The sequence below is a fragment of the Sorex fumeus genome, unplaced genomic scaffold, assembly GCF_029834395.1.
Source record: "Sorex fumeus unplaced genomic scaffold, SorFum_2.1 ptg000098l, whole genome shotgun sequence".
Taxonomy (NCBI): Eukaryota; Metazoa; Chordata; class Mammalia; order Eulipotyphla; family Soricidae; genus Sorex; species Sorex fumeus.
Genome location: NW_026606155.1, coordinates 72,539,392 through 72,562,230, shown reverse-complemented (window position 1 = coordinate 72,562,230; position 22,839 = coordinate 72,539,392). Strand labels below are relative to the sequence as shown.

The 22,839-nt window shown below is 56.3% G+C and overlaps 3 protein-coding genes across 5 annotated transcripts in view; all 3 read left to right on the top strand.

The window, feature by feature from the left end:
- Positions 1-22,839, top strand: part of CUNH14orf119 (chromosome unknown C14orf119 homolog) — a 275,876-nt gene that overhangs the window by 36,475 nt on the left and 216,562 nt on the right. The gene's annotated exons all lie outside the window — the stretch shown is intronic.
- LRP10 (LDL receptor related protein 10) lies at positions 1,599-7,316 on the top strand. 2 transcript variants are annotated; one of them, XM_056134424.1, is made up of 7 exons: positions 1,599-2,140; positions 2,418-2,462; positions 2,938-3,070; positions 4,483-4,673; positions 4,764-5,781; positions 5,999-6,128; positions 6,231-7,316. In XM_056134424.1, exons 1-7 carry the CDS (start codon positions 2,107-2,109, stop codon positions 6,816-6,818), a joined length of 2,139 nt encoding a protein of 712 aa, XP_055990399.1. In that variant the 5' UTR covers positions 1,599-2,106; the 3' UTR covers positions 6,819-7,316. The 2 variants fall into 2 exon arrangements, with proteins under 2 accessions (XP_055990399.1, XP_055990400.1); XM_056134425.1 differs by lacking the exon at positions 2,938-3,070 and having other exon boundaries at positions 6,231-7,315.
- REM2 (RRAD and GEM like GTPase 2) lies at positions 11,529-15,010 on the top strand. Of its 2 annotated transcripts, none has more exons than XM_056134435.1 (5): positions 11,529-11,683; positions 12,706-13,035; positions 13,287-13,360; positions 14,190-14,397; positions 14,696-15,010. In XM_056134435.1, exons 1-5 carry the CDS (start codon positions 11,605-11,607, stop codon positions 14,998-15,000), a joined length of 996 nt encoding a protein of 331 aa, XP_055990410.1. In that variant the 5' UTR covers positions 11,529-11,604; the 3' UTR covers positions 15,001-15,010. The 2 variants fall into 2 exon arrangements, with proteins under 2 accessions (XP_055990410.1, XP_055990409.1); XM_056134434.1 differs by having other exon boundaries at positions 11,532-11,683; positions 12,703-13,035.

The following is a 22,839-nucleotide window of genomic DNA, read 5'->3' as shown; positions in this document are numbered from 1 at the left end:
TGATATATTCGATATGCCAAACACAGTAACAACAAGTCTCAAAATGGAGATGGGCCCGCTGGAGCAAATCCATGAACAATGGGAGGACAGTGACAGTGTGTTTGCCATACCTGGACCTGGAGTATAAAACCCACCTCCTGTAAAAGAAGCATTTGCTCAGCCCTCTGAGGTCTCTCTCCAGCCCAGCCCAGAAACTAGACTTAGAAAATAGACTGACAATAATGGAGTATATGCAGATGACAATATAGATAATCTATATACTTGAAACCTACCTATTGTTAGTGTTTTGTTTCCTTTTGTTCTGTTTGTTTCCTTTTAGCCAGGGGGAAGCATATGGGGGTTGGGGGTCATAGAACCAAGGACGGCAACATACAACAAATACTCTCTAGTCCTTTGAGCTAGATCTCCATTCCTCCTACACATTGTTTTAAACCAACATTATTTCAATTACAAAAATGTTTAAATTAAAAAACAGGGCCGTAGGGATAGTTCACCCAGTTAAGACAAGCTTTGTAAGCATTGGGAATGACCCCCAAGCACAGAGCTGTAGGCTACAGCCCTCCTACGTATCCCCATCCAGCACTCCTGATTGTGGCCCCAACACAAACGAAAAATGATATGTGTTTTGTCCAGAGTCAGATTGCCCAGGTGCAAACTTTTGTTTTCTTTTGTGCTAGATTCTGATCTTGGGCAAAAGGCTTAAACGTGAATATACTGAATTTCCTTGTCTGTAATATGGGTGTGACCTTAGTGTCTACCCAGACCGTGGAGAGGAATGACACACTGGAAAAGTGCTTGAGTCGAGCGCCTGAAAAGTAAAAAAAGTTCTGTATTTGTTCTTCTTTAAGTAATAATACATATTGGGGCCACAGGAAACCAGTAACCCCACGCTCACATAAGTTAAAAATATTTTCAGTGACTAATAACAATTGTGGCCAGGCATGGCACTTCCTATATGCCCTTTTGCATTCTCTCCCAGGGTGCTCACAAGAGCCTCAGGAGGAAGTCGAGCTATTATTAACCCATTTTGCACCAGGGAAGCAGAGAGGTGAAGTGGTTTTCCCCAGGTCACAGAGCAGGTCTGAGCCAGGGTACATTGCTTCCGTGGGTCACCACCTATCGAGCTCCACTGAGTCTCAGCAGAAAAAGAAATTCGGTGGGTCCAAAGGTAAACAGTCGAGGCCCAAACGCACACAGAAGTTTCAGTTTCCAGTCAAGGGGCGGGGCGGGAGAGACGAGTAAACAAAATAGCTTTAGCACCGCGTGGTAATTGTGCTAATAGAGGCGCCCCATGAAAAAAGGGCGGCCGGCGCTCAGGCTCTGGGAGCAGAGCAGCGCAAAGACCTGCTCTGACCGCCACGGAGCAAGCAGGAGCCCTTCGACAACCGTGTCCTGTAATAAAGCAAGTCACGCCGAAAGGGCCGCGATCCGGGAGCGGGTGGGCGGTAGGGCGCCTGCTCCTGGGGAGCGGCGGGACAGACTCCTGGGACCGGAAAAGGGTTAAGAGCGCCCGGTGGGCGGGACCCGCGCGGTGACTGGCAGGGGTGGAGCCAGCTGGTCCCCGCCCCCTCCGCCCGGCTCGCCCAACCCCGGGGTTGGCGGAGGTGCCGCCTGCGCCGGGCCGGGCTCGCTGGGCCGAGCCGTCCCTCCTCCGCTCCCCGCTGCGTTTCGCCGGCTGGACGCGCTGGAGAAGGGGCGCCGCTCCCGGGCCGGCCCTGGGGGCTGACAGTCGGCAAAGTTTGGACCGAAGAGGAAGTGGCGTCCAGCGCCAGCAGGTGGCGGCCAGGCCGGGACCCGGGGCGCTCGCAGCGTGCGGGCGGGGAGGGCGCGGCGGCCCGGGCCTCGGGGCCCGCTCCGGGGACTTCGGAGCCGGTCCCGGGGGAAAACAACTCCGAAGTTGGCGAGTGGCACCGCCCCTGCTGCCGGGCCGCGGCCGCCTCAGCGCCCCCCGCCCTGGCACCCCGAGCACGGGAAGAGGAGTCCGGGCCATGGAGCCCCCGGCTAGACGCGGCGCGGGGGGCCCTGGGCTCCCGGCGCGGCGCCGCCTGTCCACCCCGTCGACGAGCGAAGCCCCTTGACCCTCGGGGCGCCCCGGGACGCGTCGGGATGCTGCCGGCCATCCTCCTGCTCCTCCTCCCGGGTAAGAACCCCCGGCTGTCAACCGCCCTCCCCGCTGCGCCCCCCCCCCCCGAGCCTGGCCGGGTCCCGGAAGTGTCCAGCCGCCCCCGCGCCCCGGACCACCCCCCGGGCCCGGCTGCCCACCGTCCTCCCCACTCCGCCCCCCCCCCAACGTCCCGCACCGCCGCTCCCCGCCGCGAGCCGGCGCGCCCGTGGCTCCCCCCACCCCGCGGCCCCCAGCCAGGTGCCCAGGTGAGGACTCGCGGTGACTCCTCTGCTGTTCCTCCTTCTCCCTCCAGGAGGCGCCCTGGCGCACCCGGACCGGGCTGTCCTCCCAAATCCTGGTGAGTCGGAGCCCCGGGGCCACCCCTTCGGGGCCAGGGGCCGAGGGAGGACCCAGCCGAGGACCCTCCCTGAATTCCTCGGGTCCCTGTCATAGTTGTGGCCGGGAGGTCATGCGCCCTTTCACGGAGGGAGAACCGGGACCCAGTAGCTGGGAGCTATTTGGCTTTCCTAACTATTCTGGCTTAGGTCCTCGGCCAGAGTTGAGTCTCCCTGAAGAGATAGAGTCGCATCCGCGCGTGTGTGTAGTGTGTGTGTGTATGTGTGTGTTTGGGGGGGATGGGCAGTTCCTGGCTCCGTGGCCCGCACCTAACCCACCTGTGTTGTTGGTGCTGTCGCTTCCGGAAAGGAAGCCGGCAGACTCTGCTGCACGTGGGACTGATGGGGCGTGTCTCTGCTCCTGGAAGAGCCTGGGCAGCAGGGGGGGGGGGATCACTCCGGTGCTGACAGCCAGGCTCCCCACCTTTTCTTTTGCAGCCTGTGAGGCGCCCCCAGCAGTGCTGTCAGTGCAGGGCACCCTGCAGAGGCCAGTGGGCCGGGAAAGCCGCGGCTCCCCTGCCAACTGCACCTGGCTCATCCTGGGCAGCAGGGAGCAGACGGTGACCATCAGGTGAGATGCGGGGCCCAGCCCTGTGCCTCTTAATAACTTGATTTTGTGTTGGGGTGAGGGCACACAGGGCAGTATTCAAGGGCTTCTAACAACCCACTGAGTGGCTCTTGGGTGACACTCCCAGCAGTGCTCTGTGGTATCCAGAAACAAACCTGGGTCTCGCTCTTGCACAGCGTATGCTCTGGCCCCACTGAGCTCTTCAACCCCCTGTTCCTCCTCTCAGCTGCTTACTGTCCACCACCATGGAAGGCCTTCAACAGTCCCTTCTAAGGAGTTTTACTTTTTTTTTTTTGGTGGTGGTGGGGAAGAGTTGGTCCACACCCAAGCTGTGCTCAGGGCTTATTCCTGGCTCTGTGCTCAGGGATCAGTCCTGGCAGGATCACTCCTTGAGGGACCATATGGGGTGCGAGGGATGGAATGCTGGTCAACCACATGCAAAGCAAGTACCCTACCTGCTGTACTATGGTTCTGGCCCCCCTAAGGACTTTCTATCCCTGTGGTCAGTGTTGCCCTCAAACCTTTGGCCTGCCTGTTCTGGACCGTCTTAGTCATTATGGCTTATTCTTGACTTTCTAAGTCATTTCACTTAGATCCAGATCATCCTGAGGGACAAGGATCTCTCTAGAAATAGTTTTTTCTTTTCAAAGGATTCTTTTGGGGGGAGGGGCAAAAAATAACCCAGTGATATCCAGGGGTAACTCTTGGCTCTGCATTCAGGAATCACTCCTGGAGGTGCTTAGGGGACCATATGGGATACCGGAGATCAAACTCAGGTCAGCCACGAGCAAGTTAAGCTCCCTACCTGTTGTGCCAGCCTAGAGCTAGTCTTGAATCAGCCTCAAGCCTTGCACCTCCCCAGACCTTCTAAACACACCAGGTCTCCTGGGGCTCCTTCAGACCATGGACCATGGGATTGGGCCCCAGGCTGAGTATCAGGCCGTTTGTTTGTGTTGCCCAGTTCACTTCCCGTGAGTGCGCCCAGAAAGGGTAAGGAAAAGGAGAGGGCAGCCTCAAGGGTAGTTGGGACAGAATGCCAAGGTGCCCGATTACCAGGCCCTGCGAGGGAGGTGATGGTGAGATCTGGTGAATGGCCTGCACGGTGTTTGCCAGTGCCCGTTAACAAGTGGTGCACTTGCCACAGCAGCTGCAAAAGTCGTGCATCTGCTCTTAGCTCAGCCCCTGAACCCAAGCCAGTTTTTTCCAAAGGGCACTGGGACATAGCTTAGGGTCTCGCATGATGCCAGGGATCCACAGGAATCTGGTTCACTGGGTTTCCACGTAGCTGTTTGGAATGTGAGAAGCTGGTGTCGTGCCTCTGGAGATGGAAGGGGACCACCCCCCACACACACCTCCCAGGGATGAAGGAGCCAACGGTGGTCTGCAATCTCGTGTCTCCTCTTCCACCCCTGTAGGTTCCAGAAGCTGCACTTGGCCTGTGGCTCAGAGCGCTTACTCCTGCGCTCCCCTCTGCAGCCACTCATCTCCCTGTGCCAGGCGCCTGCCAGCCCCCTGCAGCTACCTGGCGGCAACGTCACCATCACCTACACCTACCTGGGGGGCAGGGCGCCCATGGGCCAGGGCTTCCTGCTCTCATACAGCCAAGGTGGGCAGGAAAGGAGTGCCCACTGGGCGGCTTGGGTGGGGAGGGGTGGTGCCCGTGGGGCCTCACCGCCTTCTCCTTGCACCTCCGCAGATTGGCTGATGTGCCTGCCGGAAGAGTTCCAGTGCCTGAATCACCGCTGTCTGCCCGCCTGGCAGCGCTGTGATGGCCAGGACGCCTGTGGCGATGGCTCTGACGAGGCCGGGTGCAGTTCTGACCCTTTTCCGGACCTGACCCCGGCTCCCAGCCCCACCCCCCGCTGCAACCACACCTTGGAAGACTTCTATGGGGTCTTCTCCTCCCCCGGCTACTCCCACCTGACCTCAGACTCGCACCCGCAGTCCTGCCTCTGGCTTCTGGACCCCCACGATGGCCGGCGGCTGGCGGTGCGCTTCACGACCCTGGATCTGGGCTACGGAGATGCAGTGCACGTGTACGATGGCCCCGGCCCCCCGCAAACCCCCCGCCTGCTGCGTAGCCTCACCCACTTCAGCAATGGCAAGGCGGTCACCGTGGAGACGCTCTCTGGGCAGGCCGTTGTGGCCTACCACACGGTCGCCTGGAGCAGTGGCCGGGGCTTCAATGCCACCTACCACGTGAGGGGCTACTGCCTGCCCTGGGACCGGCCCTGTGGACTCGGCTCGGGCCTGGGCGCTGACGAGGGCCTCGGGGAGCGCTGCTACAGCGAGGCGCAGCGCTGTGATGGCTCCTGGGACTGCGCCGACGGCACAGACGAGGAGAACTGCCCGGGCTGCCCCGCGGGACACTACCCATGCGGGCCCGCCGGGTCCCCCACAGCCACCGCCTGCTACCTGCCTGCTGACCGCTGCAACTACCAGACCTTCTGCGTGGACGGCGCTGACGAGCGACGCTGCCGCCACTGCCAGCCAGGCAACTTCCAGTGCCGCGACGAGAAGTGCGTGTACGAGACGTGGGTGTGTGACGGGCAGCCGGACTGCGCCGATGGCAGCGACGAGTGGGACTGCTCCTATGCCCTGCCACGCAAGGTCATCACCGCCGCTATCATCGGCAGCCTGGTGTGCAGCCTGCTGCTGGTCATCGCGCTGGGCTGTACCTGCAAGCTCTATGCCATCCGCACCCAGGAGTACAGGTGAGGTGGTGGGGGGGCGGGTGCTGGGGACCAGCTGGATCCTGGGCCTGGGGTTCGAGCCGGAAAGCGGCTCAGGGGGTGGGGCACCTCCCACCACTTGGGGCAGCTGCGGCACCTCTCTGGTTATTCAGGGCTGACTGTGGCAGGAGGGGGCGGGCCGGGCTAGCCCCCACCCACCGACGGCCCCCCTCGTAACTGCCTCTCCTCGTTCCTTCAGCATCTTTGCGCCCCTGTCGCGGATGGAGGCAGAGATGGTGCAGCAGCAGGCGCCCCCGTCCTACGGGCAGCTCATCGCCCAGGGCGCCATCCCGCCTGTGGAGGACTTCCCCACGGAGAACCCCAGCGACGTAAGTCTGCGCCCCTGCTCCTGGCCCAGGCCCCCTGTGTCCCCTCACCCCGCACCCCCAACCCAGCCCTCTGACCTGCATCTCTGCTTGCTCCCCGTGCAGAATTCAGTGCTGGGCAACCTGCGTTCCTTGCTGCAGATCCTGCGCCAAGACATCACCCCAGGTGCCGGCCCGGGTACCCGGCGCCGGCAGCGGGGTCGCTCCGTGCGCCGCCTGGTGCGCCGCCTCCGCCGCTGGGGCCTGCTTCCTCGGGCCAGCACCCCAGCCCGAACCGCCGACACCAGGCCCCAGGCCTCACCTTCCACCGCGCCCCCAGAGGCCTCCGAGGGGAGCCCCAGCCCTGCCCCTGAGGGAGGAGCGGTGGGTGGGCAGGATGGGGAGCAGGCACCCCCTCTGCCCGCCAAGGCGCCCCTCCCATCGGCCAGTGTGGCCCCCACCCTCCCAACTGCCCCCGAGGCCCAAGGGTCGAGGCCCTCAGGGCCCCTGGAGCCGTCCCTGCTGTCCGGAGTGGTGCAGGCCCTGCGAGGTCGCCTCCTGCCTGGCCTGCGCCCCCCAGGGCCTCCCCGGCCCCTGGCTGGACCCCACCCGACCGTCCTGCCCCCAGAGGACGAGGATGATGTGCTGCTGGTGCCGCTGGCTGAGCCCAGCGTCTGGGTGGTGGAAGTGGAGGACGAGCCTCTGCTTGCCTGAGGGGTTCCGGCTCTCCCGGGGGCTCCAGTCTCACCTTTCCGGGGCCCCCAACTTCCTGTCCCCTACTTCTGCCCCTTGTCAGAGGGGACCCGGTGGCCTTCCCACCGACTCTGTCACTGCTGTAAGTTGGGGGTCCCTCCAGAGGGAGAGGGCCCCCCAAGTCCCCATCCATCGCCGAGACTGTCTTCACTGTCACTCTCGCAGGGGGCCAAAGTTCTTCAAAGTCAAAGGCCTGGACACTCCGCCCTTGCCAAAACACACCCCCCACCCCCTACCTAAAAGTGGCCTTAAACACCAGGATGCCAATGGGCTGGAGACCTTCAGCTTCCACTGGGAGCATCTGGGCAGGCCCTGAGATCTGGCCCGCCCTGTTCGCTCCTCCAGGGCTCAGCACATAGGAAAAGCACAGCAAACGCTTTTGTCCCATAGCTAGGTCGTTGCCCAGGAAGCCCAGGTTGAAAATAAAGGAATCCGAAATGTAAGTGGTTTGTAGTCAGCCTGGGCTCTGCTTCTGCCCGCCTGGCATCTGCTCACCTCTGCCCCTCCCGGCAGCAGGGAGGAGCCTTGTCTGCCTTCCAGTTCTTGCTCCTTTCCTGTTTCTCTTCCAGCTACACACCCTTGATTCTCATACCCCCCCCCCCCCCCGAAGGTAAGAAAACTCCCAGAACCCCAAGGACCAACTTTTCACATGATACCCCAGTCCTGCAGGGGTTAGCCCCAAGCTGCTTTGCTCACTCCCTCCCGCCCTGAAGTCTGGTTAGCCAGCTGGGCCATGCGGCTGGGAAGATTCCCATTTGTGGAGTATTTCCAGAGCACAGATCACAGGAGCAGACTGTCCCTGATAGAATGCGGGAGCCCGGAATCCCACCCGCACCAGGCACTCACAGTCTGTCCTGGGCAGGCAGACAACTCTCAGCCAGGATGCCTCAAAGCAGGCTAAGAAGAGCTGAGGGAGAAATCTTACTTGGGGCTAGAGAGAAAGAGTACAGCAGGTAATGCACTTGCCTTGCACACAAGCAGGCCTGGTTCAATCCCCGGCATCCCATATGGTCCCGAGCCCACCAGGAGTGATTCCTGAGTGCAGAGCCAGGAGTTGACCCCAAAATAAGATGTGAAAATGCTGGTTATCACCTTTGTAAAATCTTTTTGGCAGAAAACTCAAACTAGATTTGAAACAATGGTGTTGGGGGGCAGAGAGCTAGCTCAACGACTGGAGCATTATCTGTGATTGAGTCCCCACTTCTTGGAGTGACCCCAAAGCACTGCTTGCTATGGCCCCCAAAAACAAAAATTTTGTGGTGAGGGCCAGAATGATACTGCAGGTAGGGCACTCGCCTGGCACATGGGGAATTCCCAGCGTCTGGTTCGATTCCCAGAATCTCGTATGGTCCCTCAGGCACTGCTAGGAGTGATTCCTAACACAGAGCCAGGAGTAAGCCCTGAGCACTATCAGGTGTGGCCCCAAAAGACAATGCTGTTGGGGTCAGGGATATACATAGTTTAAGTGGTAGAGCACAGGCTTTGCAAGTGAGACCCTGGGTGTGATCCCGAGAACAAGAAGTGCTGTTGGTGGTTGGGATAAAGTTTGACTTCAAGGCTGGGTGAAAGTTCACAGGATAAGCAAGTATGAGAGCTGGGCCACAGGCTATACCTCTGGGAGGGGAAACCACAGGGCCCAGAGCAATAGTACAGCAGGTAGGGCAGTTGCTGGTGTCTGTTCAATCCCTAGCACCCTGTATGACCTCAGTCCTTGAGCACAGAGTCAGCTGTAAGCCCTGAGTACCTCTAGGTCTGGCCCAAACACAAGGAAAGGAAGGAAAGCATTAACAGTGACCAGAGCTGAAGCCCTGGAGGGGACAGGGTGACAGACATGGGGATATCTGAGAAACGTTTGAACCAGCCTCCGGAAGCAAGGTGACACACTGTCCTGGCCTGTGAAGGGAAGATTGAGCATAGGTCAGGGGACTCTGGGGGTGGGGTCCTGGTTTGGGGCTGAGTGCGTGTTCCCTCTCCTCTCATCTGGAACCTAGGGAGGAGGCAGAGGAGATACACACCATCCTGCACCCCAGCCTCCGCTCGGAAGAACCGAGCTGATGCCAGACCCTCTCCAGAGACCTTGGTCCTTGCTTCTTACTGTCCCTTGGGGGTACAGGCATGTGAGGGCTCACCAGGGTGGGTGCAGTGAAGCAGGGGGCGCTGTTCTCCCCTATGGCTTGTGGCCACCTGGGTTACCCCACCTCTTCTGTACCGTATCCTCATTCCACCTGGAAATCTTCAGCCTGGTACTCTCAAACTTTGTCATATATTTTTTGGTTTGGTTTGGGGGCCATCCCCAGCATTGCTTAGATTTTTTTTTTTATTCTTTGTTTTCTTTCGGAAGGGACCACCCCTGGTGGTGCTTGGGCTTACTCCTTGCTCTGCACTCAGGGATCACCCTTGGCAGGCTTGGGGGACCATATGTGGTACTGGGGACCAAACCTAGGATGGCTGCGTGCAAGGTAAACATCTTAACGTGCTTTCTCTGCACCTCCCCCACTCTTGTGAGAGGAATGGGGTCTCACAGTGACAGCCAGCCTGTTCCTGAGCTGTGAACAGTAGAGCTGCTCACGCTAGTAGAGCTGGTAAGGTGCTTGTCTTACTTGTGACTGACCTGGGTTCAATCTCCAGTGCCCCATATGCTCCCTGGAGAGCCAGCTCTGAGCACCACTGGGTGTACCCCTACCCCATTAAAAAAAGTGACCCAAGAACACTAAGGGAAATAGCCCCTGAGCACTGTTGGTCACACCCCTCCCCCAAAGAAAAAAAAGATTCCAGGGTCTGGAGCCACAGTAAAGTAGGTAGGAAATTTGCTTTGAAAACCCACGTTCCATCCCTGATACCCCCACATAGTCCTCCAAGCACACCAGGGGTGATCCCTGTGTGCAGATCCAGGAGTAAGTTCTAAGCACCTCATGGTAAGTTCTAAGCATCCCTTCAGACCCCCCTACAAAAAAAGACTCTGGGCTGGAAAGAGTACAGTGGCTAGGGTGCTTGCCTTATATGTGGCTGACCTGGGTTCAATCTCTGGCACCTCCTATGGGTCCCTGAGTCTTGTCAGGAGTGAGTCCTGAGCTCAGATCCCAGAAATAAATCCTGAGCACTACCAGGTGTGGCCCAGAAAATATCCTTGCTGGGGGCTGGGATGTGACATGGCTAGGCAGCAGAGCACCATCCTTGCAGGGTTTGATCTAACACCTCAGGGAATAGCCAACTGTGGCACTATCCACTACCAGATGTGGCCCCCCAAAAGACCCCTAAGTTATTGCACTCACTGTAGGACCCAACCTACAGGTGCTAGGAGGGACCCACTGGGACTTCAGTTCCCAGCACCACGTGGTCCCCCTGAGGACTACCATCACTGAGCACAGCTAGAGTAGCCCTGACCTGTAACCTCCCCCCTCATTGCTCCCCCCCCATTCCCACCATGCAGTGTGTGAGCCCCAAACAGAAGCAAAAACATTGTTTCCAGCAATAGGAGACAGTGGGATGCTGAAGACTGGAAGGCAGGATCCATAGAGATGAAAATTGATCTTTGTCTTTGGCATTAGAAAGATCTCATTGATGGGGCCAGAGAGATGTAAGCAGGAAGGACACTTTCCTTGCACACAGCCAGCATAGGTTTGGTACCTGAAGCACAGCCAAGAGTGATTAATGAACACGATTAGGGACCCCCCAAAAAAATTAAATCTGGGTGAGAACCATGATGTCCCCATTTTCCAGCTGTGTAATCTGGGGAGAGACCACCCACCTTCTGTGTCAGCTTTAGGATCACAGGGATGAGAGCGACGAGGCAAGAAGTCACCCAGCACTTTGGAGTGGGGAGCCCAGGCAGTGGGGGAGCATGCAGGTCTCACGGGGGGGGGGGGGGTCAGCAAAGTAGTGTGCGCGCGGGGGAGGGGGGAACAGGAGCTTCAGAGAAGCAGAAAATGAGGTCTTGCCAAATGGAGGGACATTGTGGAGCCCAAAGTCTGGAGGCCGTTTCACCCTCCAGCATGCTTGGAAGAGGTCCTGGCACCAAAACGTCCGTGGAATTGGAACTTCTAGAACACTGGTCGGTCTCCGGGAATCTCTCCTCCTTTGATAGCACGAGGTCAGCGGGTGCCAGCAAAGGAAAAGGATAGGGAAGGGATAGGGGAGGAAGCCCCCGCCGCGGAGTTCTGCACCCACTTTCTTCCTCAGAACCCCCATCTGCCAGGGGCTAGGACAAGAAATGGCATTTTTGTGGATCTCAACCCCAAGGGGTGGTTGAGGAAGAAGACAGTGTGCGGAGCGGAGCGGCAGGATGCAGTCCCCGGGGGGCCTCTGCCTTTGGACCCCTCTGAACAGCCGTGGGGCTGGGCACTGGGCGATGGCTGAGATAGAGGCAAATGACCCACAGCCCCTGCTCCAGGGGGAGGGCACGTCCTGGCTCCCTCCCGCCACCCCACTTCCCTGAACCGCGACCACCCAACCGCGACATCACTTTGTTCTCTCCGCGTCTCAGCCCGACTCCCGCAGTGTGCGCGCTCCTGGAGCGAAGCTACACAAAGGAAGGGGGGTGCGAACGGAGGGAATCCCGCTGACGTCAGTGCTCATTAGCATGCGTGACCTCATGGGGGGCGGGCCCAGTCCCCCAGGTGTCGGGGTGGGGGGGTGCTGGTATTTAAGAGAAAAGGCTGACAGTGCTGCTGCGAGAGGGAGCGGGTGCTGGAGCGCCCCGGCGGCACACGCACAGCGCCCCGCACGCAGCACTCTGACCGGCAGCGACATGGACGCGGACACAGAGACCACCGCCCTCTGTCCCTCGGGCAGCCACCAGGCCTCCCCTCCGGGGACGCCCACCGCAGGTAAGGGGGAGCCGAAAGCAGGGCGACACGAGCCGGAGCTCTAGTGGGGAGGCGAGAACTGGGGTTGGAACCCACGCGGAGCAACTCTGCAAACCAGCGGGGAGCGCCTCGTTCCCCAGCTCACACCGGGACAGGGGGACGGGACGCGTGCGGGACGTGGGGGACAGGAGCTTAGGGGGAAGGGTGGTGGCGCTCCCCCATTCTGCCCCGGGGGCGTTGGGTGCTTGGCCCCCAGGTCAGCTGTGGCCAGGGGGAGGGGGTGAGCAGGGGCAGCCCCCAGCCCCGGGGGACCTGTTGTCGGGGTTTCTCTGGCTCCGGAGGCCTGGCAGCTGGCCAGGTATTGATCCTGGTCTATTTCCAGCCTTTCCCCAACCTCCTTTGTTGTGTCTGCGGATCCTCCTCGGGTTACCCTGACCGTGCTTGGTGCTTGGTCACTGCCTCTCCTCTATTAGGGTTGGGGGGAGGGGAGGAGGCCCTTGTACATTATTCCCCCCAGGGGCTTCTTGGGGACTTAGAAGAGGGACCCGGGGTCTTGTAGCCCCCAATGTGCTCACCTACAGCTCTGCGGGAAGCCGCAGTCTCGTACACCCACGGGTACCCAGCACACGCGCGCGCAGCACCGGGGGGAGAGCACAGGCTTCTCCTGGAACAGGCGCCCCACAAAGTTTTACTCACCCCCCAGGATCTGAGCTGCCACAGCCGCCTCCCCTCTGCCTCTCCCGTGCCTTCTCCAGCAGGCAGGGCCCATGGGGGCAGAGGCCTAGGCGGGGCAGGTGCCTGTGTGAAGTGTGAAAGGGGGCAGCAGCCCCAGCCAGAGACTGCATGGGACCACCCTTGTGCTCCACTTAAAGTGCCCCACCAGTTCAGGCTTGGGGAGGTCAGGGCCAGAGCCAGGCTCTCCGCAGCTCCTGCAGAAGCCTCTGAAGCCAGGACCCAGTCCTCCGAAGGTGGCCTTGAGGCCTACTCGACTGAGGGTTTCCTTTTCGTCCCTGCCCCCACCCCAAACCCTGTCTCCCCAGAAGCAGATGCTACAGTGCTGAAGCAGCCAGAGAAACTGCTGGCGGGCCTGGACCTGGGCGGACCCCCAGGCGCCCCCAGACGCAGAGGCAGTATGCCAGTGCCCTACAAACACCAGCTGCGGCGGACCCAGGCTGTGGATGAGCTGGACTGGCCACCCCAGACCTCCTCGTCGGGCTCCTCTGACTCCCTGGGTTCAGGGGAAGCAGGTGCCGCCCCGAAGGATCTTGTCTTCAAGGTCATGCTGGTGGGCGAGAGCGGCGTGGGCAAGAGCACCCTCGCAGGCACTTTCGGCGGTCTCCAGGGAGACAGTGCTCACGAGCCAGAGAACCCAGGTATCCGAGGGCAGGCTCGCAGGGGCTGGGGCGCTGCTGAAGCCTTAGAGATGGAAGAGTTAAAAGCAGGAGCAGCCCCTTGTAGCCAGACCCCAGGGAAGCTTCTCCCGTGCTTTCTGGGCTGGCTTCCCTTGGGGGCAGGTTTCCCACTCTACCCCCCAGGGCACTGGGATGAGAGGTCCTGGTTGTCAGGTCTCACAAACATTGGGGACCTCCTAACGGGCTATATTCCCATCCTCCTTGCCCAACAGAGGACACCTACGAGAGACGTATCATGGTAGACCAGGAGGAAGTGACGCTGGTTGTTTACGACATCTGGGAACAGGTGAGAACTTAGATGGGACTGCAGGAAAGTCCTGAGATCTGGTGGGGGCAGAAGAAAGGCAGAATCTGGCTAGTGGATCACTGCTTCTGCATTGATTACCTTTCACATGGGTTGTCTACGACATAGAAGGCGGGCATTAAAGTGCTTGCCACGCCTATGGGAGTTGCCATCCACCCAGGAACTCTTCCCTGGAGCAAAGTTAGGATCAGAATTTGACAAGTCCTGCAGGTGCTAGCCAGACTGAACACCCTAAAATTGGTCCCACCCAGATACTTTTCAGCCTGAAAAAGTTGGATGGGATAAGACAAGAGTTCCAGGTTCTGAAATAAGGGGTAGAAAAAATAAGGACTTGTGACTACTTGGGGCATAAACTGTATATAGAGCAGTAGGAGAATATATTACATGTAGTTGAATAGCATTCACTTTCTAATGAAGAGTTGATAAGGGGAGGGTCCAAGAATTGGTAGAGGATGCTTTCCTTGCATGCGCTGACCCTAGCCTATCCCCCGGCATCACATATGGGCCCCTAAGTAACCGCAGGAGTAAGCCCTGAGCACTGCTGGGTATAAACCAACATGTCCCTCTACACCAAAAACAGAAAAGGTGTTTAAAGAAATAGGGTGTGTTAACCTAGTTGTAAGATCCTCTGTCCCCTCGTGGGGCTTGCGTTACTTGTGTGCGCACACACACACACACACACACACACACACACACAGAGTCACACATACAACTTTGGGAATGGAGACTGAGCTGTCAGACGCAGGAAGGCGTCTTCATCATGCTTACACTCCTAGGTCCTGACATGCTGTGACTTTCCACCCATCTGCAGGAGGACTCAGGCGGGTGGCTGCGGGACCACTGCCTCCAGACGGGGGACGCCTTTCTCATCGTCTTCTCAGTCACTGACCGAAGAAGCTTCTCCAAAGTGCCAGAGACCCTCCTAAAGCTCCGGGCTGGGAGGCCCCACCATGACCTGCCTGTCATCATTGTTGGAAACAAGAGCGATCTGGTCCGCTCCAGGGAAGTCTCCGTGGAGGGTGTGTATGAACCTCAACCTAGTGCATACGTGGCCGCGTGCGTCAGGGAACCCTCGCCCTCGCGGCTCGCCCAGAAGCTCCCACCCCTTCCCAGGTGCGCAAACCCAATAGCGTGTAGCCCGGGAAGCTCAGTCCCGAAGCCCGAGACCCTGGGGCTGCCACAATCTGCCCTGCACCTGCTGGGGGGTGGGGAGGGGGGGCTGGTCTCAGTCGAGGTGATTGACTTCCCGCAGCCGCTTCCCGGGCGCCCGCGGGGTCTCCCCTGCGCTCTGGCGTCTGAGCCGCTCCCTTCTTGCAGAGGGCCGCCACTTGGCCGGGACCCTGGGCTGCAAGCACATCGAGACGTCGGCCGCGCTGCACCACAACACTCAGGAGCTCTTCGAGGGCGCCGTGCGCCAGATCCGGCTGCGGCGGAGCCGGGGCCGCGCGGCCGGCGCCGAAGGGCCGCGGCCGGACTCGGGCAGCCCCGAGGGCCCCGCGCCGCCCGCCCGCCGCGAGAGCCTCACCAAGAAGGCCAAGCGCTTCTTGGCCAACCTCGTGCCGCGCAACGCCAAGTTCTTCAAGCAGCGCTCCAGGTCGTGCCACGACCTCTCCGTGCTCTGAGCTGCCGTCGCCATGGCCACCGCGGTCGCCAAGGTCACCACCGCGCCCTCCGCCGGCCCTTGCCCCGCCCCGCCCCCGTCTGGCTTCCGTGGTGAAGTCCGGTCTAGGAAACCAAAAACTCCCAGGGCACCCACACCCCTCGGCAGGACCGCGTGGGGCAAGGTCCCAGGCGGGGGGGACGGGTTCTGGTGGGTCAGGAAGGAAAATAATTCTGCAAGTTTTCTGGCTTGGTTTGGTTTGAATTAATTCATGCTTGATCACCTCTTCTGTAAAGAGAGCCTCAAAGCGAGAACTGGAAAAGCGCTTTACCGACTCCTTTACAGAGTTTCCACCTTTGTACTCTGCGCGAATATGCCTCACGTTTAAGAGCTTTTTTTTTTCTTTTTGGGTCACTCCCAGCGATGCACCAGGGTTACTCCTGGCTCTGCACTCAGGAGTTATCCTGGCAGTGCTCAGGGGACCCTATGGGATGCTGGGAATCGAACCCGGGTCGGCCACGTGCAAGGCAAACGCCCTACCCGCTGTGCTATCTCTTCAGCCCCTGATTCTCTCTCTCTTTTTTTTTTTAATGTAGGAGTATTGCTATTTATTCAGCCATTGATTAGGCTGATTGAATTGGGCATAAGCTCCACCTTACTTTCTTCCCCTTTTTTATAAATTTATTTATTGGAGATTCTTAAATGTAAAGACATAGACACAACTTTAGGGACTTTTCCTAAAACTTTCTGGCTCTTATCTGCTGCACTTGTCCACTTTACCTTTAAGTAGTTCTTAAAGGCAAGTGCCTGCAACTGCAATTTTGGAGAACTGAGTCTGTGGTTTGCCACTGCACCCCGGGCACTGGCACTTCCCCTTTAAAGCTACTAAGTGTAAGGTGTGGACAGATTTCCTGCCTTCAGATGCGCCAGCGGGAAGAGCTGAACTGGGGGCATTTCCCCTTTGGGCTGTGCCCAGGTGGCCCCAGCAAGGGGGCCACCTTAACCTTTTCAATAAAGAATTTTTCTACTGCACTTGCTCATTTTGACTCTGTTCTCAAAGCTCCCCACAGAAGGAATGCATGTAGATGGAAATTACAGAGAAAGCAAAGCCCAGAGGGGACCCCAGCTCTCAGGAGGTTGCAGAGCAGCCCGAGGGCTGCTGGAGTGCAAGACAAGAGGCCTCAGGTTCTTAGAAATAATGAGTCCAGCTTAGCCTTTTGCCCAGTACACAGGCAGGGAAAGGGAGCTGCAAGCCGTGATTAAGAACATTTGTGACATTGAAAGACCAGGTCCTCAGACACCAGGAGGCTGGACCTGTGCTGGCTCAAGGTGAGACCCTCCAGGGAGGTCCATGAGCCCATGGGGCTAGGTGAGGCTGGTCTGCCCTTTCCTTGGCAGCCCCACCACCCAGCTGTCACCTGCAAAGCCCGTGTGAGAACTGAAGCTGTCAGTGCCTCCCCTGAGGACGCCCACGCTGCTGCTGCCTGCTTCACGAGTCTGAACAAAGAGAGCAGAGGCAGCAGCTCCCCTCTCCCTGCTTCTCTATCCAGCTAGCTACCTGAGCCCCCAGGGCCTGCTCCCCACCCCAGGTCCCAGCTTGAGTGCGACTGAGAGACCAGAGTCCCCAGTGCTGGTAACTAGGAAGAGAACCGGGGGGACCTGCCCAGCATGGGTGCTTAGGAGATAGTCAATGAACTAGGGTTCTATCTCTAGGACTCTTAACTGGTGATCCTTGTAATTACCTCCCTTGCTGCTTAAGAAACAGTTTAACCCACCTGAGGTCAATCCAAGTTGGGCTTGGATTCTCTTCCTTTGCTTGAGTCTTAGTGGTGATGATTTCCTTTGTTGGAGGGGAGAAGGCCCAACCCAACCAACTTAGGCTACTCCTAAGTTAGTGAGCTGGAGGGGTTGGGGGGGCGGGGGTCATTCCCAGCAACTGATTAGTGGATCATGTAATGCTGGAGATGAAATCCAGGTCCCACACGTAAAATATGCATCTCAGCTTTTTTGAATCATCTCCCCAGCCACCATAATGGTAGTTTCATCCAAGTTTGCACTTTGAGGGTTCCTTTTGTTAGGATGGAGAAGAGGGTGTGAGGGTTGGGGGGGGGGGGGAGGGTTGGAGTAGTACATGTGCATTGATGGGCAGGACCATGGCAGTGGTTGTGATAAGGAGCCACAGAAGTTAGAGAGCAGCAAACACTCTCTTAAAGCCTGGGAATCGTGAACAGAAGCAGTTTAAATCTTAAATCCAGGAAAACACTCTGGGCCCATTAAGGAACCAGATGGTTCTACAGTTGGGTTGAAACCTCAGGGACATGAAGAGGAGGGGTAAGAAAAGATGAGTATGAAAAAGAAGATTCTCAGCCTTACTGCAAAGGACCTTAAATGCCAGACAAGATTTTATGCCCAACTCTGCTTCTGGCTTTTTGTATGTGTGCCAGGGATCAAACCCAGGGTCTTACACGGGGGACGCATGCGCACTCTGTGCCCAACTAGCAGGCTGTGAAGTGAGTCACTTGTCTTTGTGGAAGTGACACAATCAGAATTGTCCTTTGGATACTGGAAGCTGAATGTGATCCATGCAGATCAGAAAAGCAGAGGCAAGGTGTAAGTTCCAACCAGTGAAGGATAATGAAGGGAGACCGCAGTGGGAGAGAAGGGCCATGGGTTTGAGTCAGAGCTAATGAGACTTGGCCACTGAGTGGCTGGATATAGAGAAGGAAGAGTTAGGTGGGGAGTAGGGTTTAGGGGATTGAGGAGGGGCAAAAAGTCTTTGAACATGGAGCCCTGTGTTCTCATGCTGTGTGGGGACCCACAGACTGAAGTCTTCTAGGGACAGGGGAAGGGAAATGGTGCAGTACACACTGTGGTTCATCACCTCAAACCACACCTTTTTTTTTTTTTGCTTTTCTTTGGGTCAGATCTGGCAATGCTCAGTGGCTCCTCCTGGCTCTGCACTCAGGAGTTACTCCTGGTGGTGCTTGAGGGACTATATGGGATGCTGGGGGTCGAACCCGTGTCACTGCGTGCAAGGCAAACACCCTACACACTGTACTATTGCTCTGGCCCACAGCTGGTTTGATTCTTGTGCGATGCTTCAAACAATTTGATGTAGGCATGAGAACAGGGGCCAGTCATATCAAATTCCAAAGGGGTCTGTGACTCAACTACAAATTACAAATCAGACTGTTACTACTGACTGCTACTGAGAAAAGGTGAAGGAGAGGTGGGAAAGTTTATTATTTATTTTTTAAATTTTGTTTTCTGAACACACCCAACAGTGTTCAGGACTTACTCCTGGTGGGACTCAAAGGAACCATATAAGGTGCTAGAGATCGAATCCAGGCTGGCAGCTTACAAAATGTCTTGACTGCTATACTAGATCTATACTAGCTCTCTGGACCTTATATTTAACTGTATGCCTGTAATACCTATTGACTCTTTAGTCTTATTGGTGGGGGCACACCTGGAGATATTCAAGGGGCTATTCCTGGATTAGTGCTCAGAGGTCTATCCTGGCAGTGTTCAGAGAACTTTATGGTGCCAGAGACAGAATTCGGGGTTCCTACATGCAAAGCATGTGCTGCAGTCTTTTGAGATTTTCCTGTACCCTCCCCCAACTGAATCTTTCACTATGGCATATATGTTCAAAAACTAAACTTAAGGGTACAGTGGGTAGGGTGCTTGCCTTACAAGTGGTTGACCCGGGTTTGATCCCTGTCATCCCAGATGGTCCCTGAGCACTGCACAGGAGTAATTCCTGAGTGCAGAGCCAGGAGGAAGCCCTGAGCATCACCCTGTGTGGCCCCCAAACCAAACCAAAACAAACAAAACCTAAACTTTAAAAAAGCCTTGGTGTTCCAGAGGAAGAAGAGAGGCTGAAGGCCGAGGAACAGACTGCTGAGGGTGGAAAGGCAGCACCAAAAGGGTGAGGGAAGAATTCAGATTGAGCTTGTGGTCGCTAGGCTGAGGGGAGGGGGATTTGGGGTCCAGAACATAGCAGAGTCGAGCACATGCTGGCCATCTGTGAAGCCCTGTGTTCAGCCCCTGGTTCACCTGCCTGGTGCCCCACTCTCACTTGGTGTGGCCCTCACAACAACAAAAGGAGTCCCCACTCCAGGCCGAGGAGACAGCTGACGGGGTAGCTCACATGCTTGACATCCCCGGGCATTGCTGGGTTCCATCCGTGGCACCGCATGGTCCCTGAGCAGCTATAGGAGCCCCAAATCAAGAGTAGCCCCCCAACACTCCTGGTGTGGCCCCAAAACCAAAAACAGGAGGTGCTTTTATTTCCTCCCCGAGAGGAGGAATACCTCCTCTGGTCAAATGTAGCAAGAAAGATGAGGAACCAGGCCAGTGGCGCTCTGCAGCAGCAGCTTAAACTGTGCATTCCGAAGATGATGATGGTGGAGAGCCTCCCCCATGAGGGGAGTCACACACCCTGCAGGCTTGCCTCCCCCCAGCTCAGTCAGTCCCATCAGCCCGACCCATCTGTGTGTTCCCTCAGACGCCTACAGGGAAGAGCTCAGAACAGACGGAAGCTGGAGCCGTGCTCCCGCCAGACGGGGAGAGACGGGGTCTTCTCTGAGCAGCGCCCCTTCTCCACCCAGGCTGGCTCTGCGGATTGTGTGGCCATCTGTGGCCATCAGCATGGGGCCCTGACACTGGCCCACCAGCACTCCATTGTGTGTGTGTGTGGGGGGGGGGTGTCTGTGCCCCCTGTCCCACAAGGCAGACCTGTGAGTTGAGACAGGAAGCAAGGCCAGCCATAACTCAGGATCCCTCTGCTCTGCCCTCCTTGTCTCCTCCCCCCCTTCCTCCAGCTTTGAGCTGGATCTTTATTTACTGATTTATTGTGGTCTGGAGGGCCACACATGACTGTGCTAAGGAGTGATTTTTTTTTTCTTTTTGGGTCACACCAAAGCGATGCACAGGGGATACTCCTGAATCATGCACTCAGGAATTACTCCTGGAGGTGCTCGGGGGACCATATGGGATGCTGGGAATCAAACCCAGGTCGGCTGCGTGCAAGGCAAACACCCTCCCCACTGTGCTATTGCTCCAGCCCCTCAGGAGTGATTTCTAGTGGTGTTTGGGGACTCTATGTTGTGCTGGGGATGGAACTGGGGTCAGCTCTGCACCAGGCAAGTGCCTTGCCCATTGTACCATCTCTCTGGCTCCATAGTTGGACCTTTTGACCCTGCTATTTTTTTTAACCCTGTTATTTTTAACTCATAATAGATTAGAGGGACTGGAGTGAAGTACAGCGGGTAGGGCATTTGCCTTGCAAGCAACTGACCTGGATTTGGTCCCCATCAACTCATATGGTTCCCCAAGCACCGCCAGGGGTAATTTCTGAGTGCAGAGCCAGGAGTAACCCCTGAACACCAATGGGTGTGGCCCCCAAGCCAAGGAAAAGGAGAGACTAGAGTTGAGGTTCTCCTCTTCTAAAAGGCTGTGAACGTCTCAGAAGGAACCCTACCTTAGCACCTCATTTGGAAAGCCCACTCAGATAGTCCCATTTTATTTTGGGGGCCATACCCAACTGTACTCTGGAACCACTCCTTACATGGTTTGGGGGAATACATGATGTGCCGGAGATGGAATCAGGTTGGTCCTGTGCAAGGCAAACGCTGTTCTCTCTCCAACTCAATAGTTTTAGTAGTCTAATGTTGTTCCAATCCATATCATTCCAATGAAATTTTCCTACACTTTGGTCACTACTGGCAGTGTTTAGGGAAATATGTGGCGTCAGGGATGGAACCCTAGTCCTGCATGCAAGATACGTGCTCCAGTCATTTGAGTGATCTCCTCAGCCCTTCGTAGACATTTTTATTTCATCTACAATGGATTATTGTTCCTCTCAATTACTAAAATATGCCAGTCAGTGTGATGAGCTTTATCGGGAAAACAAATTCAGATTAAGACATTATTCCTGTCTTCGAGAGGCCTCTGACTGAGCTAGAGAGAAAGGACAAGGCAGTGACAATATTTCCGTGGTCAAAACAGCCATCAACCATTAATTACACCATAAGTGCATCTTATGCCCTCAGAGTTCTGCATAGGGTCAAAGAGATGGTACAGAAGATAAGCGTTTGCCTTGCATACAGCTGACCTGGGTTGGATCTTAGCACCACATGTGGTCACCAAGTCTATCAGGAGTGATCCCTGAGCACAAACCTAAGAATAAGTCCTTGCGTTGCCCCAAAATAAAAATAATTCTCATAAAGAATTCTGAGAAGAAACAGAAAAATGGAAGACATATTATTATTAATTTGGGAGGGCATCTGGCTATGCTCAGGGGCTAACATGGTTCTGTGCTCAGGAGTGACCCCTGGCAGTGCTGGGAACCGTCTGTTGTGCCAGAAATTCAACCAGCCTAGTAGCCTCATACAAGGCAAATGCCTTATTTCCTGTATGATTTCTACAGCTCCAGAAAAGATTATTAGAAGGGCACTGAAGGATCTGTGTAGGCTCTAGCAAGGTGGGGAAGTAAGGAAAATACTCTTGTGGTAAAATAAGTGAACATATGCACAAGAGAAATAGTGAGCAGCCTACGTCTCAACTTGATTAAAACGAGAGAATTCTTATATAGACAGCAACAGAATTTGGGTTGACAGTTTAGTGAAGTTGTCAAGGGGCCCAATAATGAGGAGAGAGCATCCTGCTTCTTAGACCATGGCCATCTTGATGATCCTGATAGATTTGTTCAAGGACACTTTCCACCTATGTCAATCTTCATGGTGTTAGCTTGGGGACCTGGTACCTTAGTGATGGGGACTTGCAATTGTTTTAGGTAGGACTCGAGTCCACTATTGTCTTCAGCCTTCTCCGCTACTTTTTTTTTTTTTTCTGAGGGGGTGCTGGGACAGGATCATACCTGGCTCTGCTCAGGGCTTAAGCCTGACTCTGTGTTCAGGGATCACTTCTGGTGGTGCTCTGAGGACCAAATGTCATGCTGGGGACTGAGCACTGGTCAGCTGTATGAAAGTAAGCACCCTACCCTCTCTCTGCTTCGCCTTTTTTTTTTTTTTTTGCTTTTTGGGTCACACCCGGCGATGCACAGGAGTTACTCCTGGTTCACGCACTCAGGAATTACTCCTGTCGGTACTCGGGGGACCATATGGGATGCTGGGAATTGAACCTAGGTCCTCTGAGTGCAAGGCAAAAGCCCTACCCGCTGTGCTATTGCTCCAGCCCCTCTCCACCTTTCTTAACCTCATCTCTCCCAATATGAAATGCAGTAAGGGCTGGAGAAGAGTTCAACGGGTCAAGCACTGGCTTTGCATGGGGAAAGTCCAGGTTCAAACCTTGGTACCTCAATATCCTCTGAGCACTCCTAGGAGTAATTCCCAAGCCCCAAACAAGGAGCAGCACACTGCCCCCCACCCCCACCCCCACCCCAAACTCTGCTGGATGTGTCCTAAAACCAAAAATAAAAAAATGCAAGGGGCAGATAGTACAGGGGTAAGTTGCTAAGTACCATAAAGATAAAAGGGAGAAGGCTCACTTTCACTGACTGTAGTCTCATTATAGGGTGTCAAGAATAAAATAAGATTGAGCTAGTAGAATTCTTTGCCCCTAAAAATTAGGCTGATTGTATGTGAACCAGGACCTTGTGAGCCTTGGACTTTTTTTTTGGGGAGTGGGGGGCACCTGGTAGGGTAGGGCTCAGGGTAGGGCTCAGGGCTTACTCCTGCTCTGTACTCAGGGATCACTTGTAGCAATGCATAGACTACATGGGGTGCTGGGGATTACAACACCTGGGTTGGTTGCATGTTAGGCGAGCACCTTACTTACTGTACTAAATCTCTTGCCCCAAGTCTGGAATTTTAGTTCAGGAATAATTGAGTTTTAT